A 13,481-nucleotide genomic window follows, 5' to 3' on the forward strand; every position below is an offset into this window, starting at 1 on the left:
TTTTTAACAGATAGGTCGACTGCAGATAACACAAAGTTACACCGATCTATTAGAGTTTGGTAAACGAACAATCACAAAATTATGTCAATCGTGTAAAGCTTGTGAACAATATAGGTGAAGTAAATATAGCATAACTTAACTAATCCGGTAGAGAAATCCCTAAAGAGCTACACGGGTCTGGAGATTATTTTTCAAATACATTCAAAAAGGGAGACAATATTTAAAGACCAGCGCCTTGGGCCATTCCTGAACACTCCTGCTATTTGCACATTTCTGAAAAGATAAATCTGGTACATCCTATCAAAACAAGAGAAACAATTTGGGGAGACCGAACAATAAGTCATGGTGAAAGCCACACTTTCTTTTACAACTCCCATTACTCTAATTTGCAAAAACCGAGTTCATTACACATAAAGGCATAAAAGACAAAAATAGAAAGTTACATAAAGATAGTGACTTGTGCCAAACACTGAAAGTTTGAGTCAATTATATCAAATATATTTCATCCCCTCCCCCTCCTCTTGTGCTACAGTAAACCACTTCTCTTAATATTAAGAAAAGTCAAGTTATTGAATAAAAGACTATGTCCAAGTCTTCACAAAGAAAGACAAGTCAGTAAGTCTTCTCTTAATATTTTGAAGTGTAAGAATAAACAGATCAAACAGACAATCACCTCAGTCCAAAACTTATGCTGAGTAAGGGTACCACACATATTAGTAAAATTTCCACTAGAGAAGGACACCTTCCTTGACCACTACTCCCTCATATGTTATAAATGTAATTAGTTCTCTTACTTTTTCTAAAAAAAATTATCCACTGTAGTCCCTAGCACTTCAAGCAGTCGAGATGGCCCTCTTTTTTCTCTTGCACTTACTTCTCATAATCATGGTATCCTTTGCTATGTTTGGTGAAGGAGCAAATGATTGCAAAGAGTCTAGGTGCAATAGTGATGGCCCTAGCATTCGTTTCCCCTTCAGGCTTCAACATCAGCCCCAACATTGTGGATATCCTGGCTTTGAGCTATCTTGTACCAACAATAAGACCATACTCAGTACCCTTCCCAATTCACTTATACTAATAGTTGAGGATATTGATTATGCGTCACAGGAGATTAGACTTTATTATCCGAGAAGTTGTATTGTGAACCTATTGCATTTTAACTTTTCAGCATCTCCTTTCCTCTTAAAGCACGAGCCTTTTCTTTGTAACTTTTCCATTTTTAGTCCTTCTGGTATCTCAAACGGTGACTTTGGCTCACAGAATTGCTCTGCCACCTCTGACTCTGGATTAATTGCTCTCAGCGATTCAGAGAATTTGGAAGACTATCCTACTCTTTTAGATTATAAAAAGATTGAGGAAATTTCATCTGTTCCCTGTGATCTAGGATACGATCAGCCCTTCTGGATGAGTTGGTTAAATCCAAAGTGTGGCAACTGTGGAGGTCTTGGAATGGATTGTGGTTTCAAGAACTATAGCAACCAACTGCAGGGAACTCAATGTTTCGACAAACCGACTACAAAAGGTATTAACTCATTCAAAGATCTCTTTTGATTGCAGAATTGATAAAATAATAATATCAAAAGTGAACGTATCATAACTAAAACATTTAATTTACAGCTTTCCAAATCCATCTGCTTTTTGAATATGGTAATGGATTTGGATGTGATATCAATTTTTAATAAGGTAAATAAGTATATAAATGATGGGGAAAAACCCCGTATGCAAGCAATTTACCAAAAAGTAAAGAACCTACATGAGGATGTGATATATATCCTTAATTTGGCCTAAACTCAAATTCTAGAACATAACAATGAAATACATATTTGAAATAGTAACTAAAACTAGAATTACCGAACCATTACAAGTTCGAAACAGAAAAAATTAAGTGACTGCCCTTACGTAAGTAAAAACTAAAATCTCTCTCTTAGTCAATACATGTTTGATACTGTAACAAGAATTTTCTGAAATTTGATGATTAAATGTTTCTCTTTTTGCCATAATAAGATTTTTAATGTAATTCTGACAGGCGGATTTAAGGAACCACTGATTGCAGGTTGGTGCTTCTTGCCTTTTAGTTCTCATATTTTGAATTTCCCTTATTCATCTACCTTCTGTATAATGTCTAATCGAGTTGATATCTTCCAGGTGGAGTATTAGGATTTCTTCTTTTGGGAATTATTATGTTGGCACTCTATGAGTTTTATAGCTCAAGCAAAATTGAAAGAGAGAATCAAGCTAGAGTTGAGAAGTTTCTGGAAGACTACAGAGCTCTCAGGCCCACTAGATATACTTATGCAGAGATTAAAAAGATAACAAATATGTTTCACCAACAATTGGGAGAGGGAGCTTACGGGGTTGTTTATAAAGGAACACTTTCTAATGAAATTCATGTTGCTGTAAAAGTTCTCAATGATTCCATAGGAAATGGGGAAGAATTTATTAATGAAGTTGCAGCAATGGGGAAAATCCACCACTTCAATGTGGTTCGCCTCGTTGGCTATTGCGCTGATGGATTCAGAAACGCTCTTGTGTATGAATATTTGCCAAATCAGTCGCTTGACAAACTCATTTTTCCAGCAAGTTCCAAAGATCACATTACCCTTAATTGGAAGAAGCTTCATGATATTGCTATGGGTATAGCTAAAGGACTGGAGTATCTTCATCAAGGATGTGACCAACAAATCCTTCATTTTGATATCAAACCCCAAAATATTCTGTTAGACCATAACTTGAACCCAAAGATTGCTGATTTTGGTCTTGCAAAGTTATGCTCTAAAGAGAAAAGTGGTGTAACCATGACTGAAGCTAGAGGAACCATGGGTTATATTGCACCAGAAGTATTATCCAGCAATTTTGGAAAAGCGTCTCATAAATCTGATGTCTATAGCTTTGGGATGCTGCTACTTGAAATGGTTGGAGGGAGGAAGAATTTTGACGCAAAGGCCAATAATAGCCAAGTGAACTTTTCTGAGTGGATTCATCAACGAGTGAATGAAGGAGAAGAGTTGAAAATCAGGATCGAGGAAGATGATGATATCATAATTGTAAGGAAATTAGCTATTATAGGAGTTTGGTGCATCCAATGGAATGCAACGGATCGACCTTCAATCAAAATTGTTACACAAATGCTAGAAGGAGATGGGAGCAATCTAACTATTCCTCCTCCCTTTACAGCAAGATATACCAGCCACCTAGGAGCTGGAGTGATTGCATGCCCTTCCAGGGAAGAGTTGAGTGAAATATCAGAACAAGAATGAATGGGAGCCGCATATAAAGTTCTGATGTCAGATTCAGTACAAGTGGATGCTTGAATTTCAGTAATTTGATTAGATATCTGTTGAGTCTTTTAGCTGCAACATCTCAACTCTTTTACATGTGCAAGATATTTTATTGCGAGTCACAATTTGTGACTGTGTCTAGTTTATTTTTCCTGTAATGTTAACTATTCTAACAAATGATTCTCAACTTAACACTCTCTCAAAAGTTATTACAGGTACATTACCCTAAGGGAAAATCTGATTGGCCACATTAGTAAAATAATTTTTGCATGAAATCCATCATAAACTAACACAATGTTGTCATTAGGTTGGTCACATTAGCAAAACAATAAAAGTATTAAATCCCACATAAACAAATACAATGATTGATTGGCCACATAAGAAAAAATGACCTCAGCATAACTAATGCAACACTAAGAATATATTCAGCTGAAAACTTGCCGCATTCAGTCATGTCAGAAGAAAACACCCACTATTAATTTGCAGAAGGTGTACAATATCTCAGCAATGGCACATAGCATGACACAGAAACACAATGACCTTATAGTTTATGTGCAGAAAGCACTGATAAAAAAAACAAAATATGTGCAGAAAGTATCAGATACAATTCATAGATTTCAAAGAAATAGAGGAACCTAAATTGGCACAACTGGTATGTACCCTAATCAATCATTTACTTTGAGCAACTAAAATGTTCTGCTATGTTATAGGAGTCTGATTCTTGAAAGAGTCAATTTCCACACGAGGCTAACAGACTATAAGTCACCTCCGGCAATTGAGCTATTGGTATCATAACAAAGGCATATACTCCCTCTGTTTCAATTTAGATGACACACTTTCCTTATTAGCCCGTTTCAAAAAGAATGACACATTTCTACACTTTAAACTCTTCATTTTACCCATTTTACCCTTAATGATAAGATTTTTATAACCACAGAAATATCATAGCCCCACAAAGCTTTTGCCCCTTAAGCTTTTAAGATCACAAGTTTCAAATATTTTTTTTTCTTAAACTCCATGCCGAGTCAAACTACCTCATCTAAATTAAAACAGAGGGAGTACTATTTAATTATTGGCCAGCATACTGCAAGAAAACAGAAACTAAGACAACATATATGAAAGAAATGTCAAGGGCAAAAACAGACATAAACATAAAGATCTATTGGGGCTTGAAGCATAAAGCATTCATGCTTAAAAAGGCGCATATGAAGAAAAAATATAACACTATGAATAAATAACTAAAATCAGACATTGCCAATAATCCTTCAAGATAGCATTTGCCTTCAACGGCCCAACTGCCCCATGTGCCAAGCATGGTTATGCCAACTGCCTGCCTTGGCACCTAATTGCTCATTTATTGGCATCAAGCGGACGGGACCTGACACTCATGCTGCGTACCTGTCTTGTGCATGGCGGCACATGCTGCACGCCCATGCTCCATACACGTGCCATACATAACACAGCTAATACCTTTATATTCACTGGACCCAAAGGAAGTAGCAACACTTTCCTCTTCTTCCAGTTAATTTTATGTTATGTAGAGTATTTATATGATGTGACATGAGCTCTTTACACTTCTAACTATTATCTTTTATGCTGCCAATATTAGCTTAGAGATGTACTGTGACATCAAATGAAACAAATGAAGGCACTTTTGTACTATAGCCAAGAAGAAACAAGATGGTGATCATCATTTATTTTTCTTTTCCTGGCATTTTCATCTTCTCAACACCCATGATATTAGGACTGATTTCTTACTTTCTATTCATATTCAACTCAAAACCTTAATCTGTGAATTGATTTCAGAAATTCGTAATTATACCAGTTTTGATTTTTCTGCAGAAGGGAAATTCAAGGCCGAACACTCTGTTGACTGTTAGGGTATAGTAGATATGCCCTAGATCCAATATTATATTTGATGATTTGAACATATTTTTTGTGAACGTTATTTGATATAAAATATATGGCATTTCATATTCTTTTATCAGTATTATTAATTGTTTGATTAATTTGATAAGGTCCTTGATTAAATTTTGAGACTTGACATTGTGATGGAGATCATGATAACGAGAGTAAAGTTTCTTATAATTTAATCTAAATTTGTTCTTGATCGTAGGATTATTAATTTGGACATTAGTAATCCGATTAGATCAATATTTATGTGATCGTCTTTATGGGATAAAGATTAGTTGATCTCATTAACTAAATTACATAGATAGATGATGCATATAGAGATATGATCATTGAACCGACTCATTGGATAATTCCTAATGGTTAGAATTATCATAAACTGTCAATAGGATATTCTCTTGAAGAATGTGATGTAACCGTTTCCTTTGACCTGAGATCGTCATAGTAATTGACAAGTTATTTATTGTGCTTTGATACTAGACACCTATGGCCCTAGGGCGATAGTTGAAAGGATATTGGGTATGATGAAATGCTTGTAGAATTAGTGATTGATCAAGATGGAATCTGTCAACTCTTGGTAATGAGTTTAAGCTCCATGTTGTCATGAATTATAAACGACCAAACTAAGACCTTGGCCAGGGCAATTGAATGAAAGAAGAAAAGAGTTTCTTAGGTCATTCAATGGTCGATTATATTTGACATGAACACATAGTTGGTCGCCTATTAGGATTTGACAGTTGAACCATATCCTAGGGTGACCCAGAGCTTATAAGGACAGAAGGAATTACTACATTATTCTTCTACTGGTTCTTGAGAGTAAATTGTATACTTCATGTTATCCGGTCGTTGAGGAGTGTTGCTAGACGCCACCCTTGATTAGTATATTGATGTAATCAATTTACTACCGGTTTAGTATTGAACCTATGGGGTCGCACACTAACGAGTGTTCTGATTTTTGCTAAAGGATTAATTAACTTATTATTTGATAATTAAATTAAGGAATTTAATTAGTCAATAATTTAAATTATTAGTCCAAATGAAATATTATTATATTCTTTGCTAGCATAGATGATATAATTAATATTGTGAACAAATTGAAGTTTTCTATTTGGAGTAGAAAATTAAATTATCTCTTGGTTGAAATGTATATGTGATATATATAATTAGTATTTGGTAAATCCAATATAGAATTGGATTGACACAAAAGTCCAAAAGGACGTGAGACTAATTCAAACCCATTACGAATGGGATTGATATTACATAAAATATTAACTAATTCTTATAATCCAATTCGATTGTAATTGAACTGGAACGTCCATAAAGGACTAGCTAACGGCGACACATGTTACCCTATTAGGAATGGGGTGTACGTTTTTCCAATTGAAAAAAATCCAGAAGTTTTATTTTTGGAATTAGACTTACCCTAACTAAATCATTATCTCAATCAAATATGAAAGGGTTTATAGGTGATGCTATATAAAGGGTGACGTAAAAAATTTGCCGCAACTTATTCTTGAGAAGAAAACCCACTTTGTGAAAGTGAGAGTGCAATACAAAGCCTAGAGAGAAAATACAATTACAAGAAAAGTGTTTCTTGTTCTTCTAATTTGAGTTGAGATTTTTGAGAAAAATTTCAGCACAATATTTTTCGTTCAATTTTGTTCACGGGTTTCATTGATCAAAGAGTTGATAGCAAGGGTCGGTCTCGGTGTGGATACGCATAGAGTCTTCGCACTATCAAAGAATTTGAAACGAGACTCTCTTCACCAGGTACGTCTTTGATCCGATCTTTGACATGTAAATAAATTTTAAACACGAAAAGATCTGCCTAGGATTGTTATTGTCTTCCGCTGCGTGTTATGAACACCTATACGCAATCCTTCAGTGGTATCAGAGCCATGGTTTCTCGTGTCTAAAATTTATTTATGAAATATTTTAATATTATATTTGAAGAGTTCAAACCATAATACATGTGTCTTGTGCAATAGTCAAATCGTTTGAATGTTGATATTATTTTATTGTGGATAAAATATGTATTCATATGACTATTGAGATAGTTCATAACTTGAATTTGAAATTTTGTATTAGATACGACGGGAATCTATAATAGTTTATATGATTCTATTGTTATTAGTTCATGATATGTTAATTAATAATGATATTCTGGCATGAATTACTTTTTTGTGATATATAGATTAAACATGTTAGAAGAATGTTGCATTTCGTTTTTATGTCACGTGCTTGTTCGTTACATAATTTTGAATTATTTATTACATGTGATGTAAATTAATTCAGGACTAAGCATGTAGACAACTTAAACTAAATTTGCATGCTATAAAAGATTTGATCTCCATGTTATTAAAAACTTATTTTAGTAACAATTCCCTCTTACTAAAATTTGAGTTCTTAAATAATAAAATATAAGATATTTTATTATAAGAGCTATCCATCAAGGTAAATAATTTTACTTATTTCTTGTTTATAAGGAGCGGCCTGACTACCCGGAGACTTATAGTTCGAGAATATGTTAAAATTATTTATTGCATTAGATGTACGGATTGAAAGAATTATTCAATTTTACACTAAACACCTGGACCACCCGGGGGAGTATAAAATTTAATAAATTCTTTGCTATCATGATGGTTGAACTCAACTATGCCAATAGGATCGACCTGACTACCAGGAGGCTATTTGACATAGAGCTATTTAAGGAAATTGTATGGGAATACAATTGGTAAGAGTACCTACCTTTAAAATATATGTGAGAAACGACTTGACTTCCAAGGGGCTCATACATTGTTAAAGGATTCCTTTACTCCACTAATAGAAATAAAGATTTCGTAAACTATAATGAGGGTAAATAGTTTAAAATAATTAGTGGAAATATCATTTAGATAAAAGTCCATGTCTTTATGATATATGCAAATATGTTCTTATATTATTGCCTTTTCTTTTCTATATTTTAGATTTCTCAATATGTCTGTTATATCACTGCGCGAAATACTTGAGACCAACAAGTTGGTAGGACCAAACTTTGATGACTGGTATAGAAATTTGAGAATTGTTCTCATGCATGAAAAGCTCATTGATGTGATCGATAAGCCTGCAAAGATAATCCCACCAGAGAATGATGTTCAAGGCACCAAGATTTATCAGAAATACTTGGAAGAATGCCTTGCTATTAAACACATCATTCTCGCTTCTATGAGTTCTGAACTCCAGAGAAAACATCAGAATATGGATCCAATTGCAATCATTGAATATCTTAAGAAGATGGTTGATACACAATTGGACATTGAAAACTCTCCAGTTGGACCCCTTGTCAATTATATGATTGTTCTTACAGAAGAACATGAGAAGTTGGGGTACAAGCTTGGTAAAGAGATTTCTGAAGATTTGATCTTGCAGTTAGTACATGATACTGAATGTTTTCACTGTAAGAAGAAAGGGCATTGGAAGAGAAACTGCAAGGAGTATCTTGCAACTCTAAAGGACAAGAAACAAGGTGAGGCATTAATGAAAAATATTTTCAAGGTTTTTTTAGCTACTACTAATTCTTCATTGTGGGTATTAGATACTGGCAGTGGTTATAACATCTGTAATATGTTACAAGGGTTTAAGATAAGTAGAAGGCTAAAGAAAGGAGAAGTTAATCTACAAGTTAGAAATGGTGCAAAAGTTGCGGCCGTAGCTGTAGGATCAATTTCTTTAATAATGCCTATGGGCAAAGTACTTATGTTGGATGATTGTTATTACGTTCCTAAATTTGTTTCGAACATAATTTCAGGTTCTATGTTAGACAAACGTGGTTTTCGCATTAATATAGGCAATGGTATTTGCTCTATTTATTATAGTGATAATTTATATGTGAATGGCTATCTCCAACATGACGTTTATGTCTTACCTAATGTGAATGCTAATTCGATTATGCATGTTTCAAGTCTTAAGAGGAAAAGAGATGATCAAGTAAATCATGCATACCTTTGGCATTGTAGGCTTGGTCATATTGGAGAGAAAAGAATTAACAAGTTGTACAAGGAAGGGTACCTTGACAAATATAATTTTGAATCATATCCAACTTGTGAATCTTGTCTCAAAGGAAAAATGACCAAATCTCCCTTTACTAGAAGTGAAGAAAGAGCTTCTGAATTATTGGGACTAATTCATACAGATGTTTGTGGGCCCATGAAAATTTAAGCTAGAGGTGGATATTCTTACTTCATCACCTTCACTGATGATATGTCAAGATATGGATTTGTGTATAATATAAATCACAAGTCTGAATCTTTTGAAATGTTCAAAAGGTTCCGTAGTGAAGTTGAGAAGCAGACTGGTAAAAGTATCAAAGTACTAAGGTCTGATAGAGGTGGAGAATATCTTAGTGAAGATTTTACCAGATATCTCAGAGAGAATGGGATTCTCTCACAGTGGACACCTCCAGGAACACCACAACACAATGGTGTGTCTGAAAGGAGAAATCGAACCTTATTAGATATGGTGAGATCTATGATGGGGTTCACTGATCTTCCAATAAATTTATGGGGATATGTTTTGGAAGCAGCAACATACTTACTTAATAAAGTTTCCACTAAGTCAGTCTCTACAACACCATATGAGATATGGAAAGGATGTAAGCCTAACCTTAAACATATTAAAGTTTGGGGTTGTCCAGCTTATGTTAAGAGACTACAGTCTGATAAACTTGACTCAAGATCAGATAAGTGTAGGTTCATTGGGTATCCCAAGGAAACAATGGGATATTATTTCTATCACCCTTCTGACCATAAAGTGTTTATGGCCAGAGGAGCAACCTTTTTGGAAAGAGAATTTCTTTTAGAAGGAAATTATAATGGAGAAATAGAACTTGATGAAGTTCAAGAAACTAATGAATCAACACAATATAAAGATCATGAGACTCAAGTTGAAGAACCTTTATTAGATGTTTTGAAGTTGCCAAGGAAGTTGCCATCTTCAACGGTTGAAGTTCAAGAACTAACTGAAGTTCAAGAACAGGTTAATGAACCAGTTCTAAACCAAATTGAACAACAACCAAATCCAGCACAAGGTGAAGAGGTTGTACAAGTACCTCTTAGAAGGTCTACACGAGAACGTCATGTACCAATTAGATTAAATTTATTGGTACAAGATGATGTATCAAATGAGGTTGATCATAATGATGATGACCCTAAGACCTATGAAGAGGCTATACAAAGTTCTGATTATGAGAAGTGGCAAAAGGCCATGGAATCCGAAATAGAATCCATGAAGGAAAATAAAATATGGACTTTAGTTGAACCTTCAAAGGATATAAAACCTATAGGTTGTAAATGGGTTTTTAAGAAAAAGATTGGAGCAGACGGAAAGGTGGAGACCTACAAAGCCCGTCTTGTTGCCTAGGGATATTGTCAGAAATAAGGAATCGACTATGACGAGACTTTCTCTCCCGTGGCAATGCTCAAATCAATTCGGATTTTGCTTGCTATAGCAGCATACTATGATTACGAAATATGGCAAAATGGATGTGAAAACAACTTTCCTTAATGGTGAGCTAGAAGAGGATGTGTACATGACACAACCTAAAGGTTTCACATCTTCGTCTGATCATAATAAAATTTGTAAGCTACAAAGATCTATTTATGGACTAAAGCAAGCTTCTCGAAGTTGGAATATTAGATTTAACAAGACAATTGAAAAGTTCAATTTTGTTAGATGCGAAGAAGAACCTTGTGTGTACAAAAAGGTTAGTGGGAGCACAATTATATTCTTAGTGTTGCATGTTGATGATATATTTCTCATAGGGAATGACATACCAGCATTGCAAAGTACCAAGATTTGGCTATCTGAACAGTTCTCCATGACAGACTTGGGAGAAGCAGCTTATATATTAGGAATAAAGATCTATAGAGATATATCTAGAAAGCTGCTTGGACTTTCCCAGTCTTTGTACATTGATACCATCTTAAAGAGGTACAATATGGATAATTCCAAAAGAGGCTATCTACCGATAGGCACTGGAATTACTCTCAGTAGGGAGGATTGTCCTAATACACCTGAAGAGAGAGAACGCATGAGTAGGACCCCATACGCTAGTGCAGTGGGAGCTATCATGTATACCATGACATGTACACGTCCTGATGTAGCTTATGCACTTGGAGTGACTAGCCACTATCAGGCAAATCCTGGTGAGGAACATTGGAAGGTGGTGAAGACCATTCTTAAGTACTTAAGAATGACTAAAGACCAATTCCTTATCTAGGGAGATTCTGAGTTGAAACTTGAAGGTTATACTGATGCAAGTTTCTCTTCAGATAGAGATGATAGCAAATCTATTTCTGGTTATGTATTCACCTTAAATGGTGGTGCAGTGAGTTGGAAAAGTTCCAAACAAGCTACAGTAGCTGATTCAGTGACGGAAGCAGAATATATAGCAGCTAGTGAAGCTGCTAAGGAAGATGTATGGATGAAAAAGTTCTTAACTGAACTTGGTGTGGTTCCTTCAATAGAAGGTGCGGTTCCACTGTTGTGTGACAATACTGGAGCCATTGCTCAAGCAAAAGAACCAAGATCACACCAAAAGTCCAAACACGTTCTGCGAAGGTATCACTTGATAAGAGAGATCATTGAACGTGGAGACGTCGAGATTTTAAAGGTTGATGGAAAAGAAAATGTTGTAGACCCATTCACTAAAGCTCTTGGCGCAAAGGAGTTTGACAAGCACAAGTGGAAATTGGGAATGAAGTACAAGAGCGATTGGATCTAGTGCAAGTGGGAGATTGTTAGGGATATAGTAGATATGCCCTAGATCCAATATCATATTTGTTGATTTGAACATATTTTTTGTGAACGTTATTTGATATAAAATATATGGCATTTCATATTCTTTTATCAGTATTACTAATTGTTTGATTAATTTGATAAGGTCTTTGATTAAATTTTGAGACTTGACATTGTGATGGAGATCATGATAATGAGAGTAAAGTTTCTTATAATTTAATCTAAATTTGTTCTTGATCGTAGGATTATTAATTTGGACATTAGTAATCCGATTAGATCAATATTTATGTGATCGTCTTTATGGGATAAAGATTAGTTGATCTCATTAACTAAATTACATAGATAGATGATGCATATAGAGATATGATCATTGAACCGACTCATTGGATAATTCCTAATGGTTAGAATTACCATAAACTGTCAATAGGATATTCTCTTGAAGAATGTGATGTAACCGTTTCCTTTGACCTGAGATCGTCATAGTAATTGACAAGTTATTTATTGTGCTTTGATACTAGACACCTATGGCCCTAGGGCGATAGTTGAAAGGATATTGGGTATGATGAAATGCTTGTAGAATTAGTGATTGATCAAGATGGAATCTGTCAACTCTTGGTAATGAGTTTAAGCTCCATGTTGTCATGAATTATAAACGACCAAACTAAGACCTTGGCCAGGGCAATAGAATGAAAGAAGAAAAGAGTTTCTTAGGTCATTCAATGGTCGATTATATTTGACGTGAACACATAGTTGGTCGCCTATTAGGATTTGATAATTGAACCATATCCTAGGGCGATCCAGAGCTATAAGGACAGAAGGAATTACTACATTATTCTTCTACTGGTTCTTGAGAGTAAATTGTATACTTCATGTTATCCGGTTGTTGAGGAGTGTTGCTAGACGTCACCCTTGATTAGTATATTGATGTGATCAATTTACTACCGGTTTAGTATTGGACCTATGGGGTCGCACACTAACGAGTGTTCTGATCTTTGCTAAAGGATTAATTAACTTATTATTTGATAATTAAATTAAGGAATTTAATTAGTCAATAATTTAAATTATTAGTCCAAATAAAATATTATTATATTCTTTGCTAGCACAGATGATATAATTAATATTGTGAACAAATTGAAGTTTTCTATTTGGAGTAGAAAATTAAATTATCTCTTGGTTGAAATGTATATGTGATATATATAATTAGTATTTGGTAAATCCAATATAGAATTGGATTGACACAAAAGTCCAAAAGGACGTGAGACTAATTCAAACACATTACGAATGGGATTGATATTACATAAAATATTAACTAATTCTTATAATCCAATTCGATTGGAATTGAACGGGAACGTCCATAAAGGACTAGCTAACGGCGACACATGTTACCCTATTAGGAATGGGGTGTACGTTTTTCCAATTGAAAAAAATCCAAAAGTTTTATTTTTGGAATTAGACTTACCCTAACTAAATCATTACCTCAATCAAATATGAAAAGGGTTTATAGGTGATGCTATATAA

The 13,481-nt window shown here is 34.5% G+C and overlaps 1 protein-coding gene across 1 annotated transcript; it reads left to right on the forward strand.

Annotated features, from left to right (window-relative positions):
• The first annotated feature begins 728 nt into the window (after positions 1-728).
• Positions 729-3,397, forward strand: LOC107813297 (rust resistance kinase Lr10-like). The gene is made up of 3 exons (XM_016638550.2): positions 729-1,522; positions 2,027-2,053; positions 2,146-3,397. Exons 1-3 carry the CDS (start codon positions 847-849, stop codon positions 3,255-3,257), a joined length of 1,815 nt encoding a protein of 604 aa, XP_016494036.1. The 5' UTR covers positions 729-846; the 3' UTR covers positions 3,258-3,397.
• Positions 3,398-13,481: the final 10,084 nt, after the last annotated feature.

The sequence above is a fragment of the Nicotiana tabacum genome, chromosome 22, assembly GCF_000715075.1.
Source record: "Nicotiana tabacum cultivar K326 chromosome 22, ASM71507v2, whole genome shotgun sequence".
NCBI classification, from domain to species: domain Eukaryota; kingdom Viridiplantae; phylum Streptophyta; class Magnoliopsida; order Solanales; family Solanaceae; genus Nicotiana; species Nicotiana tabacum.

Excerpts from the sequence above, each read along its gene's own strand:
- LOC107813297 (XM_016638550.2), top strand. The coding sequence starts at position 847 with ATGGCCCTCTTTTTTCTCTTGCACTTACTTCTCATAATCATGGTATCC. Across the intron at positions 1,523-2,026 it reads CGACAAACCGACTACAAAAG|GCGGATTTAAGGAACCACTG; the intron begins GTATTAACTCAT and ends TAATTCTGACAG. Across the intron at positions 2,054-2,145 it reads TAAGGAACCACTGATTGCAG|GTGGAGTATTAGGATTTCTT; the intron begins GTTGGTGCTTCT and ends GATATCTTCCAG.